General features: G+C 41.3%; 1 protein-coding gene across 3 annotated transcripts in view; it reads right to left on the bottom strand.

The window, feature by feature from the left end:
• Positions 1-18,537, bottom strand: part of phf14 (PHD finger protein 14) — a 121,582-nt gene that overhangs the window by 16,594 nt on the left and 86,451 nt on the right. For all 3 annotated transcript variants that reach the window (XM_083925916.1, XM_083925918.1, XM_083925917.1), the window contains exon 17: positions 12,365-12,482. In XM_083925916.1, coding sequence (XP_083782042.1) covers positions 12,365-12,482 — 118 coding nt within the window. The remainder of the gene's footprint in view (positions 1-12,364; positions 12,483-18,537) is intronic.

Here is an 18,537-nt window from a genome sequence, read left to right as displayed (position 1 = left end):
AATATATCCTGTTACTCAACTGTAGTGGGTTCACAAAAAGAAATACTAAAAAGTTTATTTTGCATATTTATTGGGGGATATAGCATGCTTTCTGCCCACGCAGCAGGAGCCAGGCACTTGTGGGAATGTAATCTTAACAAAGGCCAATAAAAAACATGCCTGCTACACTGTTTATGGCCATAAAATACTGAGGGCGTCCGAAAAGTGTCCTCATGTACGCTCTGTGCTAAGAGGGTTATTAGAATGAGCCAGGTCCAGAAAAATGGACTGGTGGGGGCCACTGGGGACCCCGACAACAATCACACACTCCTGTTTACTGCACAAATTGGCCCCTGAGAGGGGTATGGGTGTCTGTAGCGCCTAGTTAAAGTGATTGAGGTGACTCCTTGCCATTGATTTTCTCTTCGTCTTCGGCGTCCAGCCTGGCCACCCTTGACCATGTCCCATGCTCCCTGCAGGCTAGTTTAGCTGCCCCGGCTTGCCTTTAAATCACATTAAACTGTGGTTAAACTTTGGCCATGTCTAAAAGACAACCATCATTGATGAGGTTATCACGCCTTAAGCACTTCATACGCCTGAGTAAAAGCCTTGACTGTTGGGCTTATTGATCGCACTCAGCGCGGCAATAAGATTTAACCTGAATACAGATAAGAGAATGGAGAGAGCAACAAATTCAAATCACACTCACGGATTTATCTTCATTCCATACATGCACCAATGATACTGATTAAACCAATCAGACTGCTAATGAAAAATGCCTCATTGAGAAAATAAAAACAGGCTAAAGGTTAGATTTTTCCACTAAGATAGACACCCACTGGATGAGGAGTTGTTAAAAATGCATTCCCTCTGCCTCACTCTAAATACCACAACATCTGATGAGTAATGATCCCTATTTTTCTTTCAATTTACTCGATATAGCAGCGGCAGCCAAGTGTGACACTTCATTAACTTAATTAGGCTAACTTAATTACAGTCTTTCACAGGTCAAGTGATGAAGCCTCTGATTGATGGCACAGTGTGGAAAGGTAATCTTCCTCTGAATTGGGAATGACATCAAAATGAACATTAGCTGAAAGAAACCGTCAAAAATGAACAACACTACAGGGATCCTTTACCCGTTTTAATCCAGTTCTGTGTCATGGCAAATAGATGAACAGTGTTTGGCTTCACTCTGTTGCAGAAATCCCTGCAGGGCGGAGCATCAGAGGTCTGCCAGAATCTGATTTCGGCATATTGGGATGACGCGAAACAATGCAGCAGACCACATTGACACAACACAGAACTGGATTTAAATCTGCTTAAAGGTTGAATATGCAGAATCTTTATTAAAAGCTATGTTTAAAAAAATATAATACACCCATGGGCCGTTTTTAGGGGTACAGAATGAAAGTATTGCTTTTCCATAAATATATATTTAGTCTGAATTAAAATTAAAAAAAATCTTGATAATGACTTTCTGTCACATTCTGTTTCCATGGTAGCAGCCAATAGCGTTGGGCGTTGCTGGTTACCAGGGTTGTCTGTTGTTGCTACAGAAACAAGAATCATTTTGAGTTGAGAGCTAGCTGAAGTATAACACAGCACTCACAGAAAGACCTCCAGTTGAAGACTGGCTAACATTAAATACTGATGTCAAATTAATTGATAGGTCAAATCCGTCGTTACCATGTTTGATTCATTACTGAGATGGAGCAGGCTGATCGCTTGCAAGTACGATCTTGAGACACTAGATGGCGGTGTTCTGCTCACCTTTAATACTGTATCTCTTTAAGGTACATTTGCATTAGAAACACCCGCTAGTAAAAAAAGGCAAATCCTTTAACACATAACTGTCATATATACATAAACAACTGAATACAGAGACATGAAAGAACTTCAAACGTAAACTGTTTGATGAGTAGGAGTAGACCTATGGCTGCGGAGGAAGTGAAGAAAATGAAACTTTTACGGGGAGTAATTTCAACAGTTGCAATCCTTTTGATGACAACAAGGCTGAGTAGAGCTAAAGTAGTGCAGCATCCCACACAAGTTCACAGTTGACTACTTTAAACACTGCCTGAGCAACTTTAAGAGCTTTTGGCATTTCAAACCTTTTATCCAAATCTTTTAGTCTGATTCACCGTGAAGCCCAGCATGCCAGGCAGTGCTGCAAGGGTTTAAATAAAGCCTTAAACAAGCGTCCCTTGGCATGGTAACAGGCTTGAATTAAAGGCCCTCCATATATTACGGCAACACTGTCACTTTACTACTGAAATCAATTCAGCGAGGGCCTGGGGCGACAGAGGGAGGGATGTGGCCTTGGTCAGAGCGAGGTTTATCTAAGCTGAGCAGGCTGAGAGAAACACAGCGTCTATAATGAACTCAAGCCTGTCTAATAAAGCCTTTTATTGCCCCTTTGCACAACAGAAACATGTCCGCAACAGCACTGACGCTCAGCTCCTGCATTTTCCTGCAACATTGCAAACCAGCAGCTGTTCTGTAATTACGACTGCTGTATAATACAGGCAAATCACAGGGACAACCGATCATCAAAAATATGTTTTGTTATTAATCAGGACCTAACAGACAGAAGACACCAGACAAAAAGGGAATAACAGGCGCTTACACCAGCAGTTGTGTCTTAGGGTATGTTTTCTTTGGCAGGAAATGCAGTGGGAACATTAACTTTGCTGTGCATTTTTTAGTATTTTTGGTTTCCGAAGATTCAGAAAGTTTTACTAACCTCCAAGGTAGGCCCAAAAGTGGATATCACAGGGCGGTTTCCTACAATGAGATACGTCAGGGATGTGCCGGCTTGTGAATAACATGGTTTCAGGCGTCAGAAGCACCAACCAAAGCTCCGATGATGTCTAAGTCATTTCCAACTAATCTTTAACAGCATTGTTGAAGTGAAATTCCGGCGTAAAATCATCACAGGGTCTTTTTCGGCAAATGCACTCATCAAATATGCCATCGAGGTAATTTTTTTCTTGCAACAACTATTAACGGAGAAATCCCGAAGAGTCACTAACAGTTGGGAGGAAGTGGAGGCGTGTTGTCCATCTTTATATAGTTTATGGTGCAGCCTCACAGAGCCACTAGCACGGCTGAGGAAGCACTGGGATTTGTCACGTATTTAGAGTGTAATTCCGCCAAAATCATTCCATGGTCTTTTTCAGCACTTACATACATCAAATAAGCCATTGAGACATTTTTTTCTTGTATAAACTATTAATGGAGAAATCTGGTAGAGTCGCTAACAGCCGGACATGGCTAACACTGATTAGCTCGGGGCAGTACGGAGAAGGCATTTAAACGTCTTTTTTAACCACTAATACTGCTCAAAATAACAGCAAACCTCTGCAGTAGCATGACAAGTGTCCCTACACATAAAATCTACAACAAAGTTAGAGAGCCTGGAGTTTATTAAAAGTGTTTCGAAAAACTTATCTACTTAGTGGATAAAAAAGACGTTTGAATGTCTTCACCGTACTGCCCCGAGCTAATCACTGTTAGCTACGTCTGGCTGTTAGCGAATCTACCGGATTTCTCCGTTAATAGTTCATACATGAAAAAAACTGTCTGGATGGCTTATTTGATGTATGTAATTTCTGATAAAGACCATGGGATGATTTTGCGCCTGAATTACACTTATATTGGCTGGATGAACCAAAAACAAACATTAAACTGATCTAGAATCACAGAATCATAGAATCATACCATGGTTGAACTACAGCCAATGAGCTGTTATCACCATTTCTATGATTCATTGCATCTCGACTTTCATGACTGCAGTCTAATTATCGCACATTCAATCGGGCCACTTGGAACAGGTATCAATACTTTTCCATTTTGAAGTAGATGGACATGACTTGATGTGACTGAGACCTTAATGTTTGACCTCTACGGGTACAAATAGAGGAGTATGCAGTTAATGTAATACTTTTATTCTAGCAAACCTTTGAAATCTTTAGTGCAATACACAATCAGGCTGGCTTTCAAACAAGACATTTAACCAAAACTGTGGTCAGCATCACACGCTGTAAGACACTCGATGATGCTTCCTGCTCACCTCTTCCTTCAGATATCATACATCTTCCTCTCAGATAAGAGCAGTGGCTGCTGGGAGATCTGACAAATCACTTCCTGCACCATTCTTTGTAGCAGACTGTCAGGCGGAGACGGTTGACCGTCTGCTATCTCTGCCAGCAGCTGAATCTCAGTCACAACGATTGGGTAATATTCTGCACTTAATGCTGGCATTTAAGAAACATTCTCCCCCCACAGGCAAAAACGGCGCATGACTTGGCATTTAAAAGTAGATAATAAAACGTTCCTTAAATACAGCTCTCATCACAGAGTGCTTTTTAGATGCCCTTAGTGGAGTCAATTATCTCCCCACACTTGCTATTACTGAGACACTCTGAGCACCTTGCGCCTTAAAAGGTCTGCACACCATGCTTTCTCAAAAATGTCACATTCTTAACTGCCTCTCAAAATGCAGATCTTGCAACATTAGAAATAAGGTACACGTGTTGGCTTCTTTCACCCATGTGTTGCTTTAACATGCCTCTTCAATGTGCACAAATTCAAATCGAATATTAAAAATCCCTCACATATATCTATGAGTTACTTTCCAAAGTAGGACATAAACAGAATGGTATAACCGATGCTTTGAACAGGCTTACAGTTACTGAACATGAGTTATCTTTGCTTGCTAAAGCAATGGAGAGCAAAGCTCTCATGCTAATTTGTCACGTCAACACAGCAAATGTTATTCTCCTGTCACCAGTGAAATGTCGACCTGCTCTGGGGCAGAGAGAGCCGAAGCCCAGAGGTTCTCCCATTTGATGTTAACAAGTAGGAGGGAGGGGGAGGAGGATGGGAGCAACTTCATAGGAACAAGATACTCCAGAGGGAATGAGAAACGAAAGTCTAAGAGGTGGTACAACGAGGGAGATGAGAAAGAGAGTTGAGAGGGAGAAAGCCACAGAGACCACCTTAATACTCACCGTCTTTATTTCTATAACAGCAACACAAAAAAATACTTGTGAATCAAGGATTTCACTCAACCAAACCTTGAGCATTACGGGGGTACACCGTGAAAAGAAGACACCTGATGAACACTGTTGTCTGGCAAAGATCAAAAAGCAATAACGTGTATGGTTTTCGTTATCATTTATTCCACATGAGGTCTTCTTGGAACTAGATCTAGTTTTGCCTATCTAGCATTCAGGCCTGTAGGATTCTTCACATTAGCCTTCAGTTTAGCGATGCACCAGTCCAATTTATTCATCTGAATTCAGGGAATCTACTGATACCGACTAGTGCTCTCTTTTTCTCCATTTAAAGAAATCTGTGCATGGATTGCTTTGGCACTAAAGTCAGTGAGGCTAGTGAGCCTTATTCAGTTGATAAAGCACCGAGCAAAAATGATTGTTGATGTCACAGTTGCGACATTGAAATGAAACTGAATTACCACTTTCAGTCTGACATGCCTTTACATTTGCTGTGGATATTCATGATCCCACGAGGATGCATCTTTCTATTTTGGGGGTTTAAGGCCTTTGCACACCAAGTCCATATTTTTTGTCTGAAAATTTAGCACGTTTAAAAATAAATCCTTCACGTTTAAGGCATTTGCACATTGAGTCAGTAGTTTACGTATGTATTTTTGAATCCGTCATCACAGAAACACTGCCCACTAAGTCAGTTCTGTTCTTCTATTCGTTGTGAAAATTCATAATAGGAGACAAAATGCTGTTGCTTTGTCTCTTGATCAGTATGCAAGGTTTCTATGAAATGTGTTGTTTCCATCGATGGATGCCATAAACAGATCCTGATGTTTTTGATGACCCTCTGACATTTCCTTTCCAGGCCATAATTTCCCCTGATAGGTGATCAATATAAAAATCTATTGAAATTGATGTGACATAACATTCATGTTCCTTGGATTTTATTCACAGAACAAACAATATCATTTTAATCCCAGCACTGGTAAGGCCTTAAGAATAGTAAAGAAGAGTGAAGTTAAAAGTTATTCTGCCGTATCCTTTTTGAACATGAACTTATTGAAGACACTTGCCCTCAGTTATCAAACGAACGTACGGCAGAAAAACGTGTGTACGACCATTTCCTGGCAAACTTCGGCATTTATCAATTTGGACATGAGTGGGAGCTACAATCAAATCTCACGTCTGGTCTGAGATCTCATCTCATCTCATCTTCATCCGCTTATCTGGGGTCGGGTCACGGGGGCAGCAGCTTTAGCAGGGGACCCCAAACTTTCCTTTCCCGGTCCACATTAACCAGCTCTAACTGGGGGATCCCGAGGCGTTCCCAGGCCAGTGTGAAGATATAATCTCTCCACCTAGTCCTGGGTCTTCCCCGAGGCCTCCTCCCAGCTGGACGTGCCTGGAACGCCTCCCTAGGGAGGTGCCCAGGGGGCATCCTTACTAGATGCCCGAACCACCTCAACTGGCTCCTTTCAACGCTAAGGAGCAGCGCCTCTACTCCGAGTTCCTCACGGATGGCTGAACTTCTCACCCTATCTCTAAGGGAGACTCCAGCCACCCTCCTGAGAAAACCCATTTCACCCGCTTGTACCCGCGACCTCGTTCTTTCGGTCATGACCCAGCTTTCATGACCATAGGTGAGGGTAGGAACGAAGATTGACCGGTAGATGGAGAGCTTTGCCTTCCGGCTCAGCTCTCTTTTCGTCACAACGGTGCGGTAGAGCGACTGCAACACCCCCCCCCCCCCCGCGCTACTCTGATTCTCCGGACAAACTCACGCTCCATCGTCCCCTCACTCGTGAACATGATCCCGAGGTACTTGAACTCCTTCACTTGGGGTAAGGACTCATTCCCTACCTGGAGTAAGCAATCCACCGGTTTCCTGCTGAAAGCCATGGCCTCAGATTTAGAGGTTCTGATCCTCATCCGAGCCGTTTCACACTCAGCTGCGAACCGATCCAGTGAGTGCTGAAATCTGGTCTGAGATTGTGTACGCAAATTTCAGCCTGTGTATTTGCGGTGCAGCACAGCAAAATGTGGCTGAAAATAATGGACAAACCTCAGCTGTCATTAAGCATAAGCAGTCACATATTAAGAACAGATCAAATCGGATTCTTAAAACGAATAAAAAAATTAAAAATTGTGGTTGTAGCGATTGATTGTACTTATGTGCATCTGAAGGCACCATCCATGAATGATTACGCATTCATCAATCGCCAAAACTACCACTCGATAAATGTACAGGTGATTTGTGATGCCAAGCTATCGCTTTTAAACGTGGTGGCCAGGTGGCCAGGGGACACACACGATTCTTTTATATTTAGAAACAGCTCGGCTCCAGCCCCCCGCGACCCCGACAGGGACAAGGTTGATGATGAATGAATGAAAAGGAAAGCACACTGCAGAGCCAAAGTCATCTCCTTGGTTAGTGGCTACCCTCGATAAATTGCATTAAATCAAACAAGGTATCAGATGATTAACATCTTGGTAGGGTTCTTCTAGACGACAAAGGTTATCCTCTAACAGAATACCTAATAACCCCGCTGACAAACCCCGCTACAGGGCGGGAGCGCAGGTTCAGCAGTGGCACACACGCACACGGGTCACAGTGGAGCGCTGCTTCGGGTTGACTGCCTCCGTTATTCTTTTCCATACAGTGTTTTTATGGGCCCCTTTTATTCCACTCTTAAGACTGCCAAAAAGCACATCTTTATTTTGCTCCATCTCGGATGTCAGGATGCCGGTCTGTGTGTCGGAAAATTTTCTTTTCGTACCAGCGTTTCTCCTCTCCATTTTTGACCTCAGTGGGCGAGGCCTCCGAAACAGGAATATTTAAGGGCGTAACATGTTAATGACGATCGAATTCAGCCGCCGCATTTATCAAGGCCTGCTCATTCGTACGCTGAGATTGGTCAGATACGAATGTTTCATAAATCACACGTGGGTCCTGTCATACGTCCAATTCTGCGCTCAGATCTGCGCCCGTTTTCACGATTGGTAAGATTGATAAATGAGGGCCATTGAGTGTAGAATTTGTGATTATTGCATCTTTCAATTTATTATGCAAAAGTTTTTGGGAGAAAAATTAGACAATCCTCTTAAGAATTGGTGCAGTCTTTATTTAGCTTTTTTGGGTTGGATCAATGTATGTGGATGTGATCAGTTTGTTTCCATGCAGTTTAAAAACCTGATTATATTTGGGTTACGGGCATACTATGGTTTTCTCTGTTTACACCATGTAAACACTGTACCCCGGGTAAAACCAGGGAAACAGACCTACATAACTTCTTCAGTACCCCGACTATTCGTGCATGTAAACAGTGTTCCCCAATTATTATCTGATTATGCATCTGTGCATGCTCCGTGGGTTATAACTCCCCCTCCCCTAGGTAGGACTTTGCAATGGAAGGTAACATGTCTACCAAGAAGACCCATTTCTGTCGTAATTCTGTCAAAAAAGTCGGCTATGTTCTCACCACCAAGTTGTTGTGATTTTGACAAAGGTGAACCTGTAGAAAAGGCCGTATTCCGACCAGCTGTATGTTGGCGGAGCACCACCTACTGTACCGGAGGATGAGTTACTCCCCTTCCTCAGTAATCTTTACATTCACCCCCTTTCATGTTAACAGGGGTCAACTTCAATAATCTGATTATTCTCTTAACCGGGGAAGGACCATTTTCATGTTACTGATGTGCATGTAAACACAGAGTGTTGGGAGGTATAGCATCCTTCTGTGTCTACTGCAGTCTTTTATTGATACTACCACAGGGGGCATCAAAGTCAAATACTTTAGCTTTAAAGTAAACCAGTGTCCTACAGAATTGCTATTTAGTTTCACATAGTTAAGTCAGTGGCTATGGTAAAATTCAATAAAAGCAGTTACCATTTTTCATGTTGATGAAAGAAAAGGAATTCAAGGGTTTTTATTTCTATAATTGTCTCCATTTTTCATGGATGTAGCCAGGTAGCTAGCACCAGCAGTATGGCTGCATTTCTCAGGGAAAAAGCAACTCACCGTCTACAACACAACTGTTGGTCACGCAATCTCTCCACGATTTAAAAAATTACAACTCACAGGGAGAGATGTTTATGTGACTAAGGTTCTATGAAATCAGGATAATTGCCACACAGTGTTGATTTTGTTTGTAAGTCTTGATCACAGATGCAATATCAAGGATTTACCATTTAATATTTTGTCTTGAGCACGAATATCTGTTGGAAAAAAAAAGAAATGCTGGCGGAAGGAACACTATAGACTGGAATCAGATTAGATCAGATGTATAAAAAAGTGACTGTAAATATAATGTATTAATAAATGAAGTGGATTCTTTGTTATGACGTGGTATTATTACTACTAGAACTGACCCTGAATAACTTTATGGACACAAGAAGACAGATGTCCATATCTGATACTCCATGCTGCCTGGACTGATAACTATGAATATGTTACAGAATACATCTGCAAATGTTTAAGTTTTGTGTTTATACTGAATGTCAAATACAAGAAGGTGTATAGCACTCAAACGGTACATTCATATAAAAACATACTAATTTTAAAAATAATCTGATTCCAACAGGACCACTTGACATTTAAAGAGTGTTTAAAGCTTTTGGTTTTCTTGATAATTGAATGTTTGGTTCCTGCGATCCAGCATTTCCACTATGGCTTTTATTATTCACTTCACTTCTTATCCTGAGATAGAAATACATAACATACATTTATACATTTATCAATTCGGTTGAAAGGCATATATGTAAAAATGAAATCCTGCTTTTAAAGATCTTCTTCTGAAATGGACAGCTCCTGTACTGTATTTTAGTTCTTGCATATCTTGCTTGCTAACGTCCTGTTGTTTTTAAGTTGGTCATAGTGTAATCTTGTGTTGTTAACATTTCTGGGGCCATATTCACAAAACATCTTAAGGCTAAGAGTAGGTCCTAACTTGCTGATTTAGGAGTAACTCTTACTAAAAATAAGGGGCGTTTCACTGCTTATTTATGGACTTTTAACTTTTCAAGATAAGTGTAATTCACAAAGCATTTTGGGGCTTAAAGTAGCTCCTAAATCTAAAAAAACATATGAGTAAATCAGGAAGGAGCTAACATGGCTACTGCAGTCAACATTTATGAGATTAAATGATAGTGAGCTTTTAAGAAGGTATGGCCTTAATGGAGATGGCATTCTGAATGTGGTATCACCAACCAATAGAAACCACCCAATATCAACGCAGATTCAAGTTGGTATAGCTCTGCCCTGTTTGACCACTGGGAAAATGCAGCTGTGCAGCTCAGACGATCTTGGCGTCTCTCAGCTGTTGATCAGGAGGATTTTGCACCAGACAATAAATCCAGAGCCCACATAGTGCTGCAGTTCAATTATTTCGCCATTGAAGTGTTTCTATCGTAAATTCACTCTTAGGGACTCATTCCCTCTCAGCCAATCACTGTGGGCATAGAAGGGATGAACATAAGGTCATCAATAACAATGAGGCCAACCCCGCCCTCTAGTCTTCTCTTAGGAGTCCCTCCCTCTCCTCAGGAAAAGTTGGTCTCAGAGGCTTTGGGAACAGGTTTGAAGAAATGACTCTGAACTAAGGACTGTCCGTCTGTACCATGCCCCTTGCTTTAGGGTACTTGTCCCCCCCTCCCTCTCCCCCCGCGGCCCAGGCCCGTTTGTACTCACACTCCCTGGGCCTCGGCGAATGCTTCTTGCTGCCTATAGTTCATCACGCCGTAACACGTCACACGCATTGATCGACGTCATCACGATGCGTCGCTTTGTTTACAAATCTTTCCATAGACCTCAGAGTTTTTGTGCGTCTTGTCCGACTGTTTTTGAATATTTTCATCCAATCAAATCTGCAGTAAACACTCCACCCCCGCATCACACCAACGTGAACCATTCGCCGCCGTTGTTTTAAATGTCCGCGCATGGTCCTTCTTTTTTCTATGTCCGAACAGGCGCACATAAAAATGACGTCAGAACCGCCGTAAGCCTCGTGCTCGTGCGCACGCTCGTGCTTGCAAATGTGCAAACGTGCTTTACAAAAGCCCACCTCTCCCAAACGGGCCGTTACCGGCAAGCGGGCCACAGCTAGGCGTGGTACGGTTGCACTCACACTGGTCAAAGGAACTAGACTTTACCTGTGGAACCTGTTTCGGCACGGTATGGATGGACAGTGTGAGTGCACCCTAAGGACTTTAAGGAGGAGAACTCTTAGAGCTAAGATCAAAGGTTTGGTGAATACGGCCCCTGAAGAGACATTGTACACAAGATTATACGCCTAATCCAGGATGGAGCTGAGGCCGGCCATACCCTTTATATATGCAGAATTGCATCATTTGTAAAGGTGAGTTATACATAAATTTACCCCCGTAGAGTTGTCATGAAGAGGGAACTTAGCTATAGACCAAAACTTTTAGCACCAGGCTTTCAACATTTAATTTCTGCTTTACAGTTGGGCATTTTAACACGTAGGTCTATGGGGATAAACTCTGTTTTGGAGCCAGCTTCTAGTGGCCACTCACTGAACTGCAGTTTTTGGCACTTCATTGTTGGCTTCCTTTATCAGCCCAAGGTAGCAGCTGAGTGAAATTAAAGTAGTTAGTGATTTTTCAGACTATTTATGAGCAGCCGAGACAGAAACCTTCAGGTCAGTCTCACAGTTGCAATTTACATTCAGAGATATTGCCAATTTGTTACTTCAATATCTATAATCGCTGAAAAGGACAACCAATGTACCAATAGGCCCGTGGCAAAATGGCTGCAAAGTTAGAGTAGTTAAACAAAATAATAAATGAAACACTGAACTAATTCAGTTGGTTCAGCTAATAAAGAAGGAGCTATACACACTTTGTCTGTATCTGTAGACATTTTATATGATTTAACAAAAGGGCTGGCTACACAGATGACCATCTTTGAATAACAAACTATGAGAGCCCATCCACACAACTATTGCACCAATCAAATGACAGTTCCAGCATTGTCAGTTGGTACAAAAATAAAACCTCCAGAACACGGGGAGCTGTCACTGCCGAAAAATAAACATAACAAGTTCTTCTTTTTGCAGCTTGGACCAAATACGTACAGAAGTTACAACAAACACCGGTACATTCATATCTTAGCTAAATACTCTCATGACATGTGATCAAAGCACAGAAGCTCTACCCCAACTGAACCCCCCCTCCCCCGTTGCTTTCTGTAAAAAGCACACACACGCACGCAGGCACGCACGCACGCAGGCACGCACGCACGCACGCACGCACACACACACACACACACACACACACACACACACACACACACACACACACACACACACACACACACACACACACACACACACACACACACACACACACTCACCTTGGAGGAGGATGTGTCACACTCTTGGCAGATCCAGCCGTATCCCGTCTGCTTGGGGGATTTCTTCAGCGGGGGATCCAGACACCCGAAGTGATAGCAGAGGCGGCACTCATCACACCTGGGGCACAGAAAGGAAGGGCACGTGTTACCTCACATAAATAAAGCCCCTTGCTTCCTACAATTATGAGGCCAGCTCAGGAGCTATGATGGATGATGACAGGGCAGCTTGTTGTCAGTCATGAGACTCTGTTAATGCATTGAGAAGACCCTCTAATCACTCCACTCCCTTGACCTTACACAGCCATTGACTGTCCAATGGTTCACATCAGCAGCCAGATAAATACAGGCCTTGTTAGTGGCAGATAAACGCCTGTCAGGTCTCTTAAGGCTGGACTGACTCTGTGTCCTCAGGTGAAGTAGCAAAGGTCGGACAACACAGAGGACACAGTGAAAAACCTGAAGATATGCATATATGAAAATAGGTCCGCAGAAGATGACTACCATGGTTATACCAGGTAGTTGCATTGATTAGAGTATCCCTCATTCACTGAATGTTAAGGCACTGACAGATACGTCCAGATGCCATTCATCTTTTTAATGGGGAACTTGCTTTTGGAACTGGAGCAACCGTTCAAGCAGCCAATCATACAAGTGGATCAGCACAGTGAACAAGACTTTATGCACATTCACAGCAGAAACAATCAGCACAGGGTTCCTACGCAGTATGGAAAAGTATGGAATTTAATTTGAGTAATTTCCAGGTCTGGATAATTTTGGAAAAAGGGAAAAATGTTTGTGTTGTTTCCAGATTATTATCTCACTTTCTAATATAAAATATATTCAGATATACAAATCAAAACAAGTTTACTAACACAACATAGCCAACCTGTAGATGATATGAAACTAATCAAGCTGGCTGTAGAATGGTGTCAGGTTACCATGGTTACCGCTCACTGGACAACTGCGATTCTCATTTATTGAATTATTTCCATACGTGTCGTCTACATTTTATTTATGAATTATTTCTTATTTTATTTATTTAAAAGTATGTTTACTCCATCTAAAGCCAATGAAGCACAGACTTTTGTAGTTCCTAGTTAATCGTCCATCTCTACTGTTCCTGTCTGTAGAGTTAGAGTTTGTTGAACAGAGTTTATTCACTTATGGGCTACAATAAAATTCACTTATTCACTTATGGGCTACAATACAATGTCTTGTAATTACTTGGCAACATAATGGCATACAGAGTCAGAATTTAACATACATGTTAAAAGTTGGATTTTAAAACCATTTATTTACATAATAAGCATCTAACAATTGATATTCCGATGTTTAATATTGACTGAAAAATCCTCAGAGAAGTCTAGAAAAGTCTGAAGGGTTCACACTCTTATAAAGAAACCATTTTCCAGGACCTTTCCAGGAGTTTTTCTTGAAAATACAGCCCTGCTCATGAACGGTAATATAACTTATGGTAGGCGTAGCATTGACACATTTAACCCACTCTAGGTCTAGAAAATATAGACTTGAGACTGAAAAGGTCGCTACAAGTCTGTTCTGACATCGACTGACATATGAGCCAAAAATGAAAAGGTAGCGCTCTGCTTTGTGTCTGGTGAACCTGCTTTGAAGTGTCATACTTTCCCACTGTTTTCCTACAAACAAGTCCAGTTTCAAACCAAATACACACCTAGGTTTATGAAGACTAACTGAGTGAGGGGCTAAAATACAATTAACATTTTCCAGGACAACATTAATTTTAATCAATTTCCAGGTGTTTCCATGACTGGAAAACTGGTCTCTGAATTTCCAGGTTCAGATGCGTGAAACCCTGTGAGTAAAATGATTTCTATCAAAGATTTATGATCCAAAAGGTATATAATAAAAGAACTTGCATAATGCATAGCAACTGGAAACAGCTAGCCTGGCTCTTTCCAATGTTCAAAAACCAACACCTCTAAAGCTCACTGATTAACACGTTCTATGTTGTTCAATGCCATCGCTGCAGCCAATCTGACTCGACTTGATCATGGTGATCACAATTCATTCTGAGAGGAAATGTGAATGTCTGTACCAAAATTTCACAGTAATTCATCCAAGAGTTGTTGTAACTCTATACCATTACACATAAATTAAGTAAATCTATGTATGGGAAGTGCTATTTTTTTCCCACATACAATGACTTCGCACCGAATGTGTAATTCCAGCACAAATCCTCCCCTGGTTTTTTTCGGTACTTTCATACATCAAAAAAGCCATCGAGACAGTTTTTTTTATGTATGAATGATTAACAGAGAAATCCGGTAGAGTCCACTAATAGCTGGACGTGGCTAACACTGATTAGCTCGGGGCAATACAGTGAAGACATTAAAATGTATTTTTTAAACACTGATGAAAATAACAGCAAACCTCTGCAGCAGCATGAGAAGAGTCCTTACACATAAAACAAAGCGCCAATAGGCTCCTTCCTTTTGGATTGAGTTTGGTAATCCACTTGAATGGACTTTACTATGAGAGGAGCTGGTACAGGGGCCAGTAGCTAAGTCTTTAAAACACTCTTCTCATGCTACTGCAGAGGTTTACTGTTATTTTCAGCAGTATTAGTGGTTAAAAAAGAGGTTTTAATGCCTTCACCGTACTGCCCCGAGCTAATCAGTGTTAGCCACATCCAGCTGTTAGCGACTGTTAACGACTCTCGAGGATTTCTCCATTAATAGTTTATGAAAAAAATTGTCTCAATGGATTATTTGCTGATGTAAGCGCTGAAAAAGACCATTGGATGATTTTGCGCCAGAATTACACTTTAAGCCCCATTTAGACTGGATAATTGTATACAGGGGGTCAGGTTTCCCTGTGCTGTATTTAAAGTGGATCTCTGAGTTTTTTTCTGAGGGAAAGCTGCTTGTCGTCAGTTTGAACTTTGACTTTTGTGAAGAATGGATGAAGTCAAAAATGTTTGTTAATGTGATAGAAGGAAACAGGGTAACACCAACATGCAGGCCTATTTGGGAACCAGTAAAAAAGAGACCAAGAAATAGCACCAGTCAAGTTACAGTTTTTATCCAAACTGTCCAGACTTATATAGTATATGTAGTCAGGGTCTGAAATTAACTTTTTTGGCCACCAGCCACTGTGGCCATAAGTCTGTGACAATTTCATGCCCTGCATGTAGTGAAGACTTTGAAATAATTTAATCAAAAGTAAGAGAAAGAAAAGTGTATTTTTCTTCAGATTTCTACTATCAGCACAGTTTGAAGAACAGCGTCACCAGTTTGGTGTCTGACCAAATGTCTCTCCTTCTGTTCCTGAGTTATGGAAAATCCTTTTATCCTGTTAGACATTTGTGCGTGTTTGTAATTCTTGAATTATAGCTAAAAACATGCGGATCAAATTTTAAGAAATTCACCCCATCGGTCCCTGAGATATTGTGTTCACAAGAATGGGATGGACGGACCTTCCCCAGTAATGGAGACGAATAGAGGGTTCAGGTTGACCTCCCTAGCTGTTAAGCTGTTATCAGATTTTCATTGGAGAATGTGAATCTCCTTCATTGATTAGGACATAATTGGCTCTAATTGTGGAGTGTGTGTGTGAGTGTGTGAGTGTGTTTGTGTGTGTGTGTGTGTGTGTGTGTGTGTGTGTGTGTTTACCAGGCAGGGGGAGCTTGTTGAAGGGCAGTCAGCTTCATAAATGATTAAAAGAAAAGTGTATCCCTTTGTGCTACAGCCACAGGTCAATCTCTTTTAATGTAGTTTATTGCATGTCAATGCAGTATGGACTTCCCTCAGCTGCATCCAGCTGGTAGATGTTTTTCTAGCCCTGCTGACCGGAACCGAGACACATGGAAACTGAGTTAATAAAAAGGAAGAAAGGTAATTTTCTTTTTCAGCAGAAGGTTGAGAAATGCATTTATACAAAAGTGTGGTGGTGGCCCAGCAGTGTGCCCACCTGTGTTTGATTGTAGCCAAATATGCTTTTTGATCAAAACATTCCCATCAGCCTCAGCTGCACTTTTGTTTGGTGTAAATGAGCATATGTTAACACACAAAACAATTATAGTGAACATGGTCAACATTAGCCCGGCTAAACATCAGCGTGTTAACATTGTATTTGTGAGATCATGGATGTATTAAGATACCTGGATATGGTGCCACCACATTGTCCCAGTGGCCACATTAAAACCCAAATTCACATGAAGTTAGGACATTGTGTAAAATGTAAAAAAAAAACAAAATTAAATTATTTGCAAATCATTTTCAATCTACATTCAATTGATTACACTACAAAGATAATATATTTAATGTTAAAACTGATAACGTTTGTTTTTCTGCAAATATTCACTTCACTCACTTTTCACTTTTGAATTTGATGCCTGCAACACGTTTCAACAACGCTGGGACAGACATGTTTACCACTGTTTTTCATCACCTTTCCTTTGAACCACACTCAATAAGAGTTTGGGAACTGAGGACACTAATGTTGAAGCTTTGTAGGTGGAATTCTTTCCCATTCTTTCTTGATGTACGACTTCAGTTTCTCAACAGTCCGGGGTCTCTGTTTCTTGTATTTGGCTCTTCCTGATGCCTCAGACATTTTCAATGGGACACAGGTCTGGACTGCAGACAGGTCAGTCTAGTATCTGCACTCTTTTACTATGTCACACTGTTCACGTGTAACATGTTCAGAATGTGTCCCGGCTTTGTCCTCCTGAAATAAGCAGGGACGTACCTGAAAAAGAGGTTGCTTGGATGGCAGCATATGTAATTCCGAAACCTGTATGTATATTTCAGCATTATATTACATTACATTTAATTTTCTGCTTCTTTCTCCAAAGCAGATTCCAATGCATTGCATGTAGTGCTAGAATTGTGTGTGTGTATGCTTCAAACAAACCAATCTATAGAGTGCAACATTTAAGTGCAATTTCTTTTTTCAAATAAATCATGTTCTTAGTAGGTTCAGTCGAAAGAGATGCGTTTTTAGCCTGCAGCGGAGGATGTGTAGACTTTCTGCTGTCCGGATGTCGATGGGGAGCTCGTTCCACCATTTGGGAGCCAGGACAGAAAACAGTCGTGACTTAATCGAGTGACTCGGTGTTCCTCTCAGTGAGGGAGCAGCAAGTAGACTGGCCGATGCAGAGCGGAGTGGGCAGGCTGGGGTGTAAGGTTTAATCATGTCCTGGATGTAAGCTGGCCTGACCCTGGGATAGTAAGCAATTCAAAAACTATTGGTTTAAAAGTTAGATTTTATACTTACTAAAAGCCTTTAGCCTTAAAATAACATGACAGTATGGAATTTTGGACACATCCTTTATTTGAGATAATCCAATATATGATTTTAAAGGAAACTGGCCAGCCAATGAGAAATGGGTAAACATATAGATGAGAAACATGCATAAATATAGATATTCCTTTGATATTGGACACATTCTCTTCTTAATAGACACATCTGTAAAGTTGAAGCATTCATAAAGCTCATCACCTCGGTCTACAAAATGAACAGGCTTGATGAATCAGCGGCTCATCACTGCTCCTTAAAAACTGATTGTTTCATTTTGTGAGGATGTTTTGTCTTTTCATGCTGGGGTTTCAGGATGAATATCGTGAAATCACATTATACACTCTGTCCAAGAAGATGTCTGTGTATGATTTATGGCAGCCAATGTTTGGATATCAATTACCAGTCCTCAACAAGAAGCCAGCTCTGTGTTGGATGTGTGTGCTGAAAGGAATTAGGTATCAGTTTGATGCTATCAGATCTGATGGCTTTATAGACATGTTCAATGTGGTCAATGGCAATGGTGCTTCAGGCAATGGCTGACGTTCCACAGGAAGAGTTGAGAAAATGTGATGTTAACAGCTTGTCGAGGGCCATTCTCCATTCTTTTGTAACTTCATGTTAAATGTGTAAATTAAAAAGGTGGTTTGATAGAAATAAATTATCTTTGAATTTAAACAAAACCAAATTCATGTTATTTGGGTACTGTAAAATGAACACTCGAGCAATAATACAGATAGACGGGGTGGACATTGCAAGGGTACATGAAAATAAATTTCTGGGTGTAATTATAGACGAAAAAATAACATGGAAACCTCACATAAAGCATGTTTGAAGTAAACTGTCACGGAGCATCTCAGTACTAGGTAAGGCTAAACACTTTCTGGACCACAAAT

This window comes from Echiichthys vipera (assembly GCF_963691815.1).
Source record: "Echiichthys vipera genome assembly, chromosome: 13".
In the NCBI taxonomy this organism is placed as follows: domain Eukaryota; kingdom Metazoa; phylum Chordata; class Actinopteri; order Perciformes; family Trachinidae; genus Echiichthys; species Echiichthys vipera.
Note: the sequence above shows the minus strand (reverse complement) of the source record. Positions and strands in the feature narration are given on the sequence as shown.